Source organism: Anoplopoma fimbria, unplaced genomic scaffold, assembly GCF_027596085.1.
Source record: "Anoplopoma fimbria isolate UVic2021 breed Golden Eagle Sablefish unplaced genomic scaffold, Afim_UVic_2022 Un_contig_7479_pilon_pilon, whole genome shotgun sequence".
Lineage (NCBI taxonomy): Eukaryota > Metazoa > Chordata > Actinopteri > Perciformes > Anoplopomatidae > Anoplopoma > Anoplopoma fimbria.
In genome coordinates this window covers 12,501-26,565 of record NW_026551337.1, presented here as the reverse complement: position 1 = coordinate 26,565, position 14,065 = coordinate 12,501, and the positions used below count along the sequence as shown (strand labels likewise).

Genomic DNA, 14,065 nt, shown 5'->3' with positions numbered 1-14,065 from the left:
CACACGTGTTCACAGTTTCCTCTTCACAGATTAAAGGCATCCAGCAGTAAACAGTCGGACGGCGCCTCCTGTCTGTCACCTGAGGTCCAGCAGGCTGATCTTTGAGTCCCTCAGAACCACATGTTTACACACCTGGGAGGGCGAGAGACACACAGAGGGAGAGAGAGGGGGAATCAGAAAAGGTTTACCTGCATGAGTCACCTCATTTACATCTTTAAAGGAACAGTACAACATTCGGAGGGGCGTTCAGAGACTAAAAAGAGCGTGGGGCGTTCAGAAACTAAAATGAGCGTGGGGCGTTCAGAGACTGAAATGAGCGTTCAGAGACTAAAAAGAGCGTGGGGCGTTCAGAGACTGAAATGAGTGTGTGGCGTTCAGAGACTAAAAAGAAGAGATTAAAAGAGCGTGTGGCGTTCAGAGACTAAAAGAGCATGGGGCGTTCAGAGACTAAAATGAGCGTGGGGCGTTCAGAGACTAAAATGAGCGTGAGCGTGTGGCGTTCAGAGACTAAAAGAGCATGGGGGCGTTCAGAGACTAAAATGAGCGTGGGGCGTTCAGAGACTGAAATGAGCGTGGGGCGTTCAGAGACTGAAATGAGCGTGGGGCGTTCAGAGACTGAAATGAGCGTGGGGCGTTCAGAGATTAAAAGAGCGTGTGGCGTTCAGAGACTAAAAGAGCATGGGGCGTTCAGAGACTAAAATGAGCGTGGGGCGTTCAGAGACTAAAATGAGCGTGGGGCGTTCAGAGACTAAAATGAGCGTGTGAGACGTGGGGCGTCAGAGACTAAAATGAGCGTGGGCGTTCAGAGACTGAAATGAGCGTGGGGCGTTCAGAGATTAAAAGAGCGTGTGGCGTTCAGAGACTAAAATGAGCGTGGGGCGTTCAGAGACTAAAATGAGCGTGGGGGCGTTCAGAGACTAAAGAGCATGGGGCGTTCAGAGAGACTAAAATGAGCGTGGGGCGTGGGGGGGCGTTCAGAGACTAAAATGAGCGTGGGGCGTTCAGAGAGACTAAATGAGCGTGGGGCGTTCAGAGACTAAAATGAGCGTGGGGCGTTCAGAGACTAAAATGAGCGTGTGGCGGAGCAGTGGTCACAGACGGAGGGCTCTGATTGGTCAGGGTCTGTAGAGTGTCATGTCTTTGGTCCAATCACAGAAGAGGGTTCTCACACTGAAGAGAGGAGGCTCCTTGGAGTGAGGATGGAAACCTTTCAGTCTGCAGACAGAAACCTCCGACATCCCGGGACCCGTTAACCTGAACACACCGGTACTGAGGGGGGGGGTTCAATGAGAAAGTCCTCCTAATACATATTAATCAGTGATCAATGTGTGTGTGTGTGTGTGTGTGAGACCTACTCGTTGTGTTTGGGAGCACACACGATGGCGACGGCTTCCGGCAGCATCAGCTGATAAGAACAGTGAGTGTGAAGGTCGACGCTGGAGAGGAAGGCCGTCTGAGTGGGATGAGTCTGAAAGGGTCAGAGGTCAAAGGTCACCGAACAACACCTGTCTGGGGACACAGACCTGTCTTTGACATTGTGGGGACACAGACCTGACTGACTGACATTGTGGGGACACAGACCTGTCTTTGACATTGTGGGGACACAGACCTGACTAACTGACATTGTGGGGACACAGACCTGACTACACAGACCTGACTAACTGACATTGTGGGGACACAGACCTGACTAACTGACATTGTGGGGACACAGACCTGTCTCTGACATTGTGGGGACACAGACCTGTCTCTGACATTGTGGGGACACAGACCTGTCTTTGACATTGTGGGGACACAGACCTGTCTCTGACATTGTGGGGACACAGACCTGACTGACTGTGGGGACACAGACCTGTTGTGGGGACACAGACCTGTCTTTGACATTGTGGGGACACAGACCTGTCTCTGACGTTGTGGGGACACAGACCTGTCTTTGACATTGTGGGGACACAGACCTGACTGACTGACATTGTGGGGACACAGACCTGTCTTTGACATTGTGGGGACACAGACCTGTCTCTGACGTTGTGGGGACACAGACCTGACTAACTGACGTTGTGGGGACACAGACCTGTCTCTGACATTGTGGGGACACAGACCTGTCTTTGACATTGTGGGGACACAGACCTGTCTTTGACATTGTGGGGACACAGACCTGACTGACTGACGTTGTGGGGACACAGACCTGTCTCTGACATTGTGGGGACACAGACCTGTCTCTGACGTTGTGGGGACACAGACCTGTCTTTGACATTGTGGGGACACAGACCTGACTGACTGACGTTGTGGGGACACAGACCTGTCTCTGACATTGTGGGGACACAGACCTGTCTTCTGACGTTGTGGGGACACAGAGTTTCTGGCGTTGTGGGGACCTGACTGTCTGACATTGTGGGGACACAGACCTGTTTCTGACGTTGTGGGGACACAGACCTGTCTCTGACATTGTGGGGACACAGACCTGTCTTTGACATTGTGGGGACACAGACCTGTCTCTGACGTTGTGGGGACACAGACCTGACTTGTTGTGGGGACACAGACCTGTCTTTGACATTGTGGGGACACAGACCTGACTGACTGACGTTGTGGGGACACAGACCTGTCTCTGACATTGTGGGGACACAGACCTGTCTTTGACATTGTGGGGACACAGACCTGTCTCTTGACTTGTGGGGACACAGACCTGTCTCTGACGTTGTGGACACAGACCTGTCTTTGACGTTGTGGGGACACAGACCTGTTTTGACGTTGTGGGGACACAGACCTGTCTCTGACGTTGTGGGGACACAGACCTGGGGACACAGACCTGTTTCTGACATTGTGGGGACACAGACCTGTCTTTGACATTGTGGGGACACAGACCTGTCTCTGACGTTGTGGGGACACAGACCTGTCTTTGACATTGTGGGGACACAGACCTGTTTCTGACTTGTGGGGACACAGACCTGACGTTGTGGGGACACAGACCTGTCTCTGACGTTGTGGGGACACAGACCTGTCTCTGACGTTGTGGGGACACAGCACAGAGCTGCAGAGTGAGACCTCTTTCTGTGAGTTCCTATCTCTGTCCCCCCTCTCATCTGTTGCTCGACCACAGGCACTGTTGCCATGGAGATTTTTGATCATGCAAATGAAGCGGTTGAAAACGTACAACGGAGGTCATTTTTGTCCGTGTGTGATTACTGGTTTACACGACGCTATGGGGACCGACAGCTGACCGCCCACACAGGTGGAGCGGTTTATTCAGATATGTTACGTGTCCCTGATTAATATCCCGGGTGGTTTAGTGACGTTGTGAGGACCCCACACTGTTTATGTTACATGTCTCCGGTTGATATCACTGTGAGGACTCAAAACATCCGCTGGACAACAACACAATATGTTGAACAAATAATTTACCTTATTGACCTTTTAAGGTTTAAATGAAATGACAGCCAGGATAATAAATATAAGGAAAGTCCCCAGAATGAAGGCAAGACGAGTTGTTTACAAACGAGCTCAACTCCCTTATTTAAAAAGTTGTGGTTTTTGAGTGGAGACTGTTTAGTCATCTGCTGTTTCTGAAGGTCAGGGTTGATCTCTAGAGCTCAATAATGTGTTTCTGTGAGTAGTGTGTGTTGAGTGTGTATTCAGATTGTGTGTTAAACGTGTGTTTAACATGTGTTTAGCGTGTCTCCAATGTGACTTTAGCATGTGTTTAACTTGTTTAGCGTGTGTCTAATGGGACTTTAGCATGTGTTTAACTTGTTTAGCGTGTGTCTAACGTGTCTTTAGCATGTGTTTAACTTGTTAAGCGTGTGTCTAACGTGTCTTTAGCATGTGTTTAAGTATAGCGTCTGTTCAACTTGTTTAACATCTTTTTAACGTCTTTTAAACACGTCTTTAGCGTGTTTAACTTGTTGAGTGTGTGTTAAGTGTGTGTTTAACTTGTTGAGTGTGTGTTAAGTGTGTGTTTAACTTGTTGAGTGTGTGTTAAGCGCGTGTTTAACAAGTGTTAAAGTGTCTTTAATATGTTTAACGTGTCTTTAGCGTGTTTAACATCTTTTTAACGTCTTTTAAACACGTGTTTAACGTGTGTTTAACATGTGTTTAGCGTGTATTTAGCGCGTGAATAACATGTGTTTAGCGTGTATTTAGCGTGTTTAACTGGGAGTCTTACGTGTATCCAGCCGAGGGTCAGCAGGCTATGTTGGTCCTGGAAACTGAAGAGTTCCTCCACGTTCTCCATGTCGCAGTAATCCGGACCAGCGGACTGTTTGGGGATGACGACGTGAGTCAGCATGAACTCGTTGTGCGTCTGAGGGGAGACGGTCAGGACGGTTAGTGAGCAGCTCAGGTGAGATGGATCACCTGTAAAGAGTTAACGGTCTCACCAGTCGTCCACAGAGGACTCCACAGGTCTCTATCCCTCTGGCTGTGTTGGATTCAGCCAGCAGGAGGAAACGATACGTCAGATCTCTGGGAATCACCACCCGCCTCAAACCCTCCACCCTCTGAGCTGCACACAAAACAAACAAACAAACACAAACCTTCATATACGAACCGTAAGACTTGGAGAGAAGTGAAGTCAAAGCCTCATGTGTTAAAGCTGCATTCTCTCTGCTGTCCACCAGGGGGCGACTCCTCTGGTTGTATAGAAGTCTATGAGAAAATGACTCTACTTCTCTCTTGATTTATTCCCTCAGTAAACATTGTAAACATGAGTTTATGGTCTCAATCTCTAGTTTCAAGTCTTCTTCAATACAGCATGATGTTCATTTAGTAAATGATGCTCCATTTAGAGTCAAACAGACCATAAAGCAGGGGATGCTTTAGGGCGGGGCTACACACTGATTGACAGGTCGACACCAGAGACGATACGGCGTCTCTACATCACTCCAAGTTGGCGACAGTGAAATTGCTTCAAAATGTCCACAAACCAATGAGGGACGTGACGATGACTACGTCCACTTCTTATACACAGTCTATGATTTAAACACAAAGGCTCTGGTTGTCAGGTACATTTCTGTGTGTGTGTGTGTGTGTGTGTGTGTGTACTAACTGTGTACTCCAGCCAGCGTGGCAGCTGGTTGGCTGACCGGTGCTAGCGACCTGTTCCTGTTAGGATCCGCCCCCTGGGATCGTACGCCATCTCTGATTGGCTGCCGAGACAAACAGGAGCCGTCCGTCACCTCAGGCACTTTGGTCTCCACCTGAAGGACGAACATGTCAGTACACATATACTACAAGTAGTACTGATACTAAGTGTTAGTACTACAGTGTTTCCTAATCGGTCACCTTTGGCCCCTCCTCCTCTCCTCTCCTATTGGCCAGGTCCTGACGCCTCAGCTGGTCCTCGAAGTAGCGAAACTGCTCTGATTCGATCTGCATGCGTCGCAGGGCGGCGACACGCTGACGCTCCTCCTCCAATAACAGGCAGCGCCTCCTGTCTTCGCCCAATAGGGAGAGACGCTGCAGCTGCTGGCCACAAACCGCCGCCGTCGCCGCAGCCGCCTGACAGGAAGTCACAAGAAAAACGTTCAGTGACTGTTCCTCTGAGACAGAGCCGGTCAAACAAACCGTCATTTGATCTGATTAACAGGTTCAAACTGCAAATACATGGTGCAATGTGATTGGACGACACACACCCCCCCCCCACACACACAAACACACACACACACACACACACACACACACACACACACACACACACACACACACACACACACACACACACACACACACACACACCACACACACCACACCTGGGCTCTGAGGTACTCTGTGTGTTCCCTGCTGTATTTCTCCTGAAGACGTTTCTTCAACTCGTCTTTACGAGGAAACGCCACTTCCTGAAGTTTCTATAGACACAAAGAGGGAACATAAATACTACGACTACTACTACTAATAATAATAATATGAGCATTAGTACTGCTACTAGACAGCAAGGAAATGTACCTTCACACAGTGAAAACCAGATGTGGAGGTCTGGGGACTAGATGTAGAGGTCTGGGGTCTAGATGTACTGGGGTCTAGATGTACTACTAGCTGTAGAGGTCTGGGGTCTAGATGTAGAGGTCTGGGGTCTAGATGTAGAGGTCTGGGGTCTAGACAGAGGTCTGGGGTCTAGATGTAGAGGTCTGGGGTCTAGATGTAGAGTCTGGGTACTAGATGTAGAGGTCTGGGGTCTAGATGTAGAGGTCTGGGGTCTAGCTGTAGAGGTCTGGGGTCTAGATGTAGAGGTCTGGGGTCTAGATGTAGAGGTCTGGGGTCTAGATGTAGAGGTCTGGGGTCTAGATGTAGAGGTCTGGGGACTAGATGTAGAGGTCTGGGGTCTAGATGTAGAGGTCTGGGGACTAGATGTAGAGGTCTGGGGACTAGATGTAGAGGTCTGGGGTCTAGATGTAGAGGTCTGGGGTCTAGATGTAGAGGTCTGGGGTCTAGATGTAGAGGTCTGGGGTCTAGATGTAGAGGTCTGGGGACTAGATGTAGAGGTCTGGGGTCTAGATGTAGAGGTCTGGGGTCTAGATGTAGAGGTCTGGGGTCTAGAGTAGAGGTCTGGGGACTAGATGTAGAGGTCTGGGGTAGATGTAGAGGTCTGGGGTCTAGATGTAGAGGTCTGGGGTCTAGATGTAGAGGTCTGGGGACTAGATGTAGAGGTCTGGGGTCTAGATGTAGAGGTCTGGGGTCTAGATGTAGAGGTCTGGGGACTAGATGTAGAGGTCTGGGTACTAGATGTAGAGGTCTGGGGTCTAGATGTAGAGGTCTGGGGTCTAGATGGAGGTCTAGATGTAGAGGTCTGGGGTCTAGATGTAGAGGTCTGGGGACTAGATGTAGAGGTCTGGGTACTAGATGGTCTGTAGGGTCTGGGGTCTAGCTGTAGAGGTCTGGGGATGTAGAGGTCTGGGGACTAGATGTAGAGGTCTGGGTACTAGATGTAGAGGTCTGGGTACTAGATGTAGAGGTCTGGGGACTAGATGTAGAGGTCTGGGGTCTAGATGTAGAGGTCTGGGGTCTAGATGTAGAGGTCTGGGGTCTAGATGTAGAGGTCTGGGGACTAGATGTAGAGGTCTGGGGACTAGATGTAGAGGTCTGGGGTCTAGATGTAGAGGTCTGGGGTCTAGATGTAGAGGTCTGGGGTAATGACAGCTTTAACTAGTACTTTGTGTTTTTAACACGATACATCTCCTCATGACCAGTAATCAATAACTGTATTATTGATGGAGGAGATATTGACCTTCATGATGAGCTGCTTCTCTGGAAGGCTGCAGTGCTGATAGTCTCTGTGAGCGGGCAGCTTCTCTACGAACAGACTGAACACATGTGCCCTTAAATAAATAACACAACAATAAATAAAACAAAAAGATGAAGCCGTCGTCATGGCGACGGCGTGTCGCAGGCCTCACGTGATGAACTTGGTGTAGAGGACGTAGGCGTTCTCCAGGCTGCCCTCCTCCAGGTAAACCGCCGCCATGCGCTCCATCTCCACGCCGGAGCGGAAGTAGCGCCTCGGCTCGACGTCCTCGTTGATCTCAACGCTGCATCCCATCTTCCCCAGCGCTCGCACTCGCTCCGCCGCCGTCAGCGACACGTCCGTGTAGTCCGGCTCAGCCGCCAGCTTCTTCTGCATTAGTGGTAGTACCATTAGTAGAAGTAGCATTAGTAGTAGTAGCATTAGTAGTAGTAGCATTAGCGGTGTCAGATTCACTATCAGGTTTGTTGTAGAGAAGTTTTCACGTAGAAGGAATAGAAGGTGGCTCAAGAGAAAAAAAACTATAAAAAGCAACAAAAAGTACTGCAAGAGTCGATAGAAGTGTAGAAAAATATCTCTATATATTATATATATTATGAAGATATATTTAATTAATTTTACAAGTCAAAGACAGTTTCATGTTTAGTCCTCTGAAGTAATAAAGTGTCATGATATTAAAGACAGTGAACACCTCATCAAACATCACATCAACATCTGTCAGCTGAGCTGTGCTCTCAGGCAGGAAACTGAGATTTACCGTCCCCACTGGGAGCCTGAATGCAGCACTTGTTACACAGCTCATTAACATGAGAGGAGGATAAACACTCCTCTGTTCACTGTGTTCTCTATTCAGGAGGGAAGACACACGAAATACTACACAAAGTACAACCCAGTACTACATAATAACAAACATATTAATACTTATGAAAGGATTAATGAGAGGAGGAGACAATGGAGGAGGATTAGACATACTGATTGGAGGGTAGCATTAGTAGTAATAGTAGTAGTAACAGATAAATAACAGTAGTACTAGCAGTAACAGTAATAGTTGGAGTAGTAATACTGGTAGTAGTAGCAGGAGTACTACAAGTAGCATTAGAAGTAGTAGTAGAAGTAGTAGTAATACTAGCATTAGCAGTAGTAGTAGCATTAGCAACAATAGTTGCGGTAGTAGTAGTAGTAGTAACAGTGGTAGTACTAGCATAAGCAGTAGTAGTAGTAACAGTGGTAGTACTAGCATAAGCAGTAGTAGTAGTAGTAACAGTGGTAGTACTAAGCATAAGCAGTGGTAGTACTAGTAGTAGTAGTAGTAGTAGTAGTAGTAGTAACAGTGGTAGTACTAGCATAAGCAGTAGTAGTAGTAGTAGTAACAGTGGTAGTACTAGCATAAGCAGTAGTAGTAGTAGTAACAGTGGTAGTACTAGCATAAGCAGTAGTAGTAACAGTGGTAGTAACAGTGGTAGTACTAGCATAAGCAGTAGTAGTAGTAGTAACAGTGGTAGTACTAGCATAAGCAGTAGTAGTAGTAGTAGTAACAGTGGTAGTACTAGCATAAGCAGTAGTAGTAACAGTGGTAGTAACAGTGGTAGTACTAGCATAAGCAGTAGTAGTAGTAGTAACAGTGGTAGTACTAGCATAAACAGCAGTAGTAGTAGTAGTAGTAGTAGTAACGCAGTAGTACTAGCATAAGCAGTAGTAGTAGTAGTAGTAACAGTGGTAGTACTAGCATAAGCAGTAGTAGTAGTAGTAGTAGTAACAGTGGTAGTACTAGCATAAGCAGTAGTAGTAGTAGTAGTAACAGTGGTAGTACTAGCATAAGCAGTAGTAGTAGTAGTAGTAGTAACAGTGGTAGTACTAGCATAAGCAGTAGTAGTAGTAGTAGTAACAGTGGTAGTACTAGCATAAGCAGTAGTAGTAGTAGTAACAGTGGTAGTACTAGCATAAGCAGTAGTAGTAGTAGTAGTAGTAGTAACAGTGGTAGTACTAGCATAAGCAGTAGTAGTAGTAGTAGTAACAGTGGTAGTACTAGCATAAGCAGTAGTAGTAGTAGTAATTATTATATTCCTTTATTGATCCCCATGGGGGAAATTCAAGTGTAGTACTAGCATAAGCAGTAGTAGTAGTAGCAGTAGTAGTAGTAGTAACAGTGGTAGTACTAGCATAAGCAGCAGTAGTAGTAGTAGTAGTAGTAGTAACAGTGGTAGTACGAGCATAAGCAGTAGTAGTAGTAGTAGTAACAGTGGTAGTACTAGCATAAGCAGTAGTAGTAACAGTGGTAGTAACAGTGGTAGTACTAGCATAAGCAGTAGTAGTAGTAGTAACAGTGGTAGTACTAGCATAAGCAGTAGTAGTAGTAGTAGTAACAGTGGTAGTACTAGCATAAGCAGTAGTAGTAACAGTGGTAGTAACAGTGGTAGTACTAGCATAAGCAGTAGTAGTAGTAGTAACAGTGGTAGTACTAGCATAAGCAGTAGTAGTAGTAGTAGTAGTAACAGTGGTAGTACTAGCATAAGCAGTAGTAGTAGTAGTAGTAACAGTGGTAGTACTAGCATAAGCAGTAGTAGTAGTAGTAGTAACAGTGGTAGTACTAGCATAAGCAGTAGTAGTAGTAGTAACAGTGGTAGTACTAGCATAAGCAGTAGTAGTAGTAGTAATTATTATATTCCTTTATTGATCCCCATGGGGGAAATTCAAGTGTAGTACTAGCATAAGCAGTAGTAGTAGTAGTAGTAGTAGTAGTAGCAGTAGTAGTAGTAGTAACAGTGGTAGTACTAGTAAGCAGTAGTAGTAGTAGTAGTAGTAGTAGTAGTAGTAGTAGTAGTAAGTAGTAGTAGTAGTAACAGTGGTAGTACGAGCATAAGCAGTAGTAGTAGTAGTAACAGTGGTAGTACTAGCATAAGCAGTAGTAGTAGTAGTAACAGTGGTAGTACTAGCATAAGTAAATGTAATAAGTAGCAGTGATAGTGGTAACAGCAGCGTTAGCATTAGCTTCAGTAGTATTAGTAAAGGTTCTGGTTTATGTCGTCGTGGGTTTTATTTTGAAAATGTTTTCATCATAATTATTAATGAAGCAGAAATATTCAAGATTATTACGTCTGCAGTCCCACATCTCCGTTTATCTGCAGCATTAAGTGTGATCACACACACACACACACACACACACACACACACACACACACACACACACACACAGACACACACACACACACACAGACACACACACACACACACACACACACACACACACACACACACACACACACACACACACACACACACACACACACACACACACACAGACACACACACACACACACACACACACACACACACACACACACACACACACACACACACAGACATAAAAACTACACTCACCAGCGTATTTAAGCTGAACCCTTGTTCCATGGTGTGAGCGTGTGTGAGTGTGTGAGTGTGAGTGTGTGTGTGTGTGAGTGTGAGTGTGTGTGTGTGTGTGAGTGTGTGTGTGAGTGTGTGTGTGAGTGTGTGTGTGAGTGTGTGTGTCTGTGTCACAGGCTCTGATTGGCCCACGGCCGGCTCGTCCATCTGTCATCTCCCATGATGCTTCACTGCAGAGGAGACAGACACACAGAACGTCAACAGGCAGTTTGAGTCTTTAAAGACAGATTTGGTTGAAATGTTCCTTTAAGAACTTCCTGTGAGGAACAGCTAGCATGTGGCTAATGCTAACAGTCAGTCCACGGTTACCACGGCAACCTGTTACGTCCAGTGAGTCACTTTAAACGAGAGAAGAAGAAGAGGAGAGAAGAAGAAGAGGAGACAAAGAGGAGAGGACCTCTCACTCCTCTCCGCGTTCCAACGACTAGCAACTAAAACCCAACGCAGCCAACGAGCAGCTCTGCCCGGAGGACGTCGCCATGGCAACGGCTAGAAGAGAGAGGCCTCTGTGTGTGATGAAGAGTCATTTAAAGAGAGAGGAAGAGGAAGAGTCATTTAAAGAGAGAGGAAGAGGAAGAGTCATTCAAAGAAGAGGAAGAGTCATTCAAAGAGAGAGGAAGAGTCATTTAAAGAAAGAGTCATTTAAAGAGCAGAGGAAAGATGAAAGAGGAAGAGTCATTTAAAGAGAGAGGAAGATGAAGAGTCATTTAAAGAGAGAGGAAGAGGAAGAGTCATTTAAAGAGAGAGAGAAGAGTCATTCAAAGAGAGAGGAAGATGAAGTCATTTAAAGAGAGAGAAGAGGAAGAGTCATTTAAAGAGAGAGGAAAGAGGAAGAGTCATTTAAAGAGAGAGGAAGAGGAAGAGTCATTTAAAGAGAGAAGGAAGATGAAGAGTCATTTAAAGAGAGAGGAAGAGTCATTTAAAGAGAGAGGAAGAGGAAGAGTCATTTAAAGAGAGAGGAAGAGGAAGAGTCATTTAAAGAGAGAGGAAGAGGAAGAGTCATTTAAAGAGAGAGAAGAGAGTCATTTAAAGAGAGAGGAAGAGTCATTTAAAGAGCAGCAGAGGAAGATGAAGGGTCATTTAAAGAGAGAGGAAGATGAAGAGTCATTTAAAGAGAGAGGAAGAGGAAGAGTCATTTAAAGACAGAGGAAGATGAAGAGTCATTTAAAGAGAGAGGAAGAGTCATTTAAAGAGAGAGGAAGAGGAAGAGTCATTTAAAGAGAGAGGAAGAGGAAGAGTCATTTAAAGAGAGAGGAAGAGTCATTCAAAGAAAGAGGAAGAGTCATTTAAAGAGAGAGGAAGATGAAGAGTCATTTAAAGAGAGAGGAAGAGTCATTTAAAGAGCAGCAAGGAAGAGAGAGAGGAAGAGGAAGAGTCATTTAAAGAGAGAGAAGATGAAGAGTCATTTAAAGAGAGAGGAAGAGGAAGAGTCATTTAAAGAGAGAGGAAGATGAAGAGTCATTTAAAGAGAGAGGAAGAGTCATTTAAAGAGCAGCAGAGGAAGAGGAAGAGTCATTTAAAGAGAGAGGAAGAGGAAGAGTCATTTAAAGAGAGGAAGAGGAAGAGTCATTTAAAGAGAGAGGAAGATGAAGAGTCATTTAAAGAGAGAGGAAGAGTCATTTAAAGAGAGAGGAAGAGGAAGAGGAAGAGTCATTTAAAGAGAGAGGAAGAGGAAGAGTCATTTAAAGAGAGAGGAAGAGTCATTTAAAGAGAGAGGAAGAGTCATTTAAAGAGAGAGGAAGAGGAAGAGTCATTTAAAGAGAGAGAGAAGAGGAAGAGTCATTTAAAGAGAGCAGAGGAAGAGGAAGAGTCATTTAAAGAGAGAGGAAGAGGAAGAGTCATTTAAAGAGAGGAAGAGGAAGAGTCATTTAAAGAGAGAGGAAGATGAAGAGTCATTTAAAGAGAAGAAGAGTCATTTAAAGAGAGAGGAAGAGTCATTTAAAGAAGAGTCATTTAAAGAGAGAGGAAGATGAAGAGTCATTTAAAGAGAGAGGAAGAGGAAGAGTCATTTAAAGAGGAAGATGAAGAGTCATTTAAAGAGAGAGGAAGATGAAGAGTCATTTAAAGAGAGAGGAAGATGAAGAGTCATTTAAAGAGAGAGGAAGAGGAAGAGTCATTTAAAGAGAGGAAGAGGAAGAGTCATTCAAAGAGAGAGAGGAAGATGAAGAGTCATTTAAAGAGCAGCAGAGGAAGATGAAGAGTCATTTAAAGAGAGCAGAAGATGAAGAGTCATTTAAAGAGAGAGGAAGAGAAGAGTCATTTAAAGAGAGAGGAAGAGGAAGAGTCATTTAAAGAGAGAGGAAGAGGAAGAGTCATTTAAAGAGAGAGGAAGAGGAAGAGTCATTTAAAGAGAGAGGAAGATGAAGAGTCATTTAAAGAGAGAGGAAGATGAAGAGTCATTTAAAGAGAGAGGAAGATTTAAAGAAGAGTCATTTAAAGAGAGAGGAAGATGAAGAGTCATTTAAAGAGAGAGAAGAGGAAGAGTCATTTAAAGAGAGAGGAAGATGAAGAGTCATTTAAAGAGAGAGGAAGAGGAAGAGTCATTTAAAGAGAGAGAAGATGAAGAGTCATTTAAAGAGAGAGGAAGATGAAGAGTCATTTAAAGAGAGAGGAAGATGAAGAGTCATTTAAAGAGAAGAGAGGAAGAGTCATCATTTAAAGAGAGAGGAAGAGGAAGAGTCATTTAAAGAGAGAGGAAGAGGAAGAGTCATTTAAAGAGAGGAAGAGGAAGAGTCATTTAAAGAGAGAGGAAAGAGGAAGAGTCATTTAAAGAGAGAGGAAGATGAAGAGTCATTTAAAGAGAGAGGAAGATGAAGAGTCATTTAAAGAGAAGAGAAGATGAAGAGTCATTTAAAGAGAGAGGAAGATGAAGAGTCATTTAAAGAGAGAAGATGAAGAGTCATTTAAAGAGAGAGGAAGAGGAAGAGTCATTTAAAGAGAGAGGAAGAGGAAGAGTCATTTAAAGAGAGAGGAAGATGAAGAGTCATTTAAAGAGAGAGGAAGATGAAGAGTCATTCAAAGAGAGAGGAAGAGGAAGAGTCATTTAAAGAGAGAGGAAGAGTCATTTAAAGAGAGAGGAAGATGAAGAGTCATTCAAAGAGAGAGGAAGATGAAGAGTCATTCAAAGAGAGAGGAAGAGGAAGAGTCATTTAAAGAGAGAGGAAGATGAAGAGTCATTCAAAGAGAGAGAAGAGGAAGAGTCATTTAAAGAGAGGAAGATGAAGAGTCATTTAAAGAGAGAGGAAGATGAAGAGTCATTTAAAGAGAGAGGAAGAGGAAGAGTCATTCAAAGAGAGAGGACGATGAAGAGTTTCAGGCTTTCATTGACGGTCTTTAGATTTAAAAACAGATAACTGATGACAGGTAAACGTCCTCCACAAACAAGAGAAGAAGACATTTGTAGTTCTTTTAACTGAG

General features: G+C 44.9%; 1 protein-coding gene across 1 annotated transcript in view; it reads right to left on the bottom strand.

Moving 5' to 3' along the window:
- Nucleotides 1-14,065, bottom strand: part of LOC129115421 (AMSH-like protease) — a 16,415-nt gene continuing 2,350 nt past the window's right edge. The window contains exons 2-12 of the mRNA XM_054626930.1: nucleotides 10,607-10,818; nucleotides 7,383-7,600; nucleotides 7,214-7,289; nucleotides 5,742-5,837; nucleotides 5,275-5,490; nucleotides 5,039-5,189; nucleotides 4,371-4,495; nucleotides 4,157-4,294; nucleotides 1,356-1,468; nucleotides 1,170-1,269; nucleotides 1-132 (exon numbers count right to left, since the gene is read on the bottom strand). Of these exons, the coding sequence (XP_054482905.1) occupies nucleotides 76-132; nucleotides 1,170-1,269; nucleotides 1,356-1,468; nucleotides 4,157-4,294; nucleotides 4,371-4,495; nucleotides 5,039-5,189; nucleotides 5,275-5,490; nucleotides 5,742-5,837; nucleotides 7,214-7,289; nucleotides 7,383-7,600; nucleotides 10,607-10,795 (1,479 nt within the window). The 5' untranslated portion in view covers nucleotides 10,796-10,818 and the 3' untranslated portion in view covers nucleotides 1-75. The remainder of the gene's footprint in view (nucleotides 133-1,169; nucleotides 1,270-1,355; nucleotides 1,469-4,156; nucleotides 4,295-4,370; nucleotides 4,496-5,038; nucleotides 5,190-5,274; nucleotides 5,491-5,741; nucleotides 5,838-7,213; nucleotides 7,290-7,382; nucleotides 7,601-10,606; nucleotides 10,819-14,065) is intronic.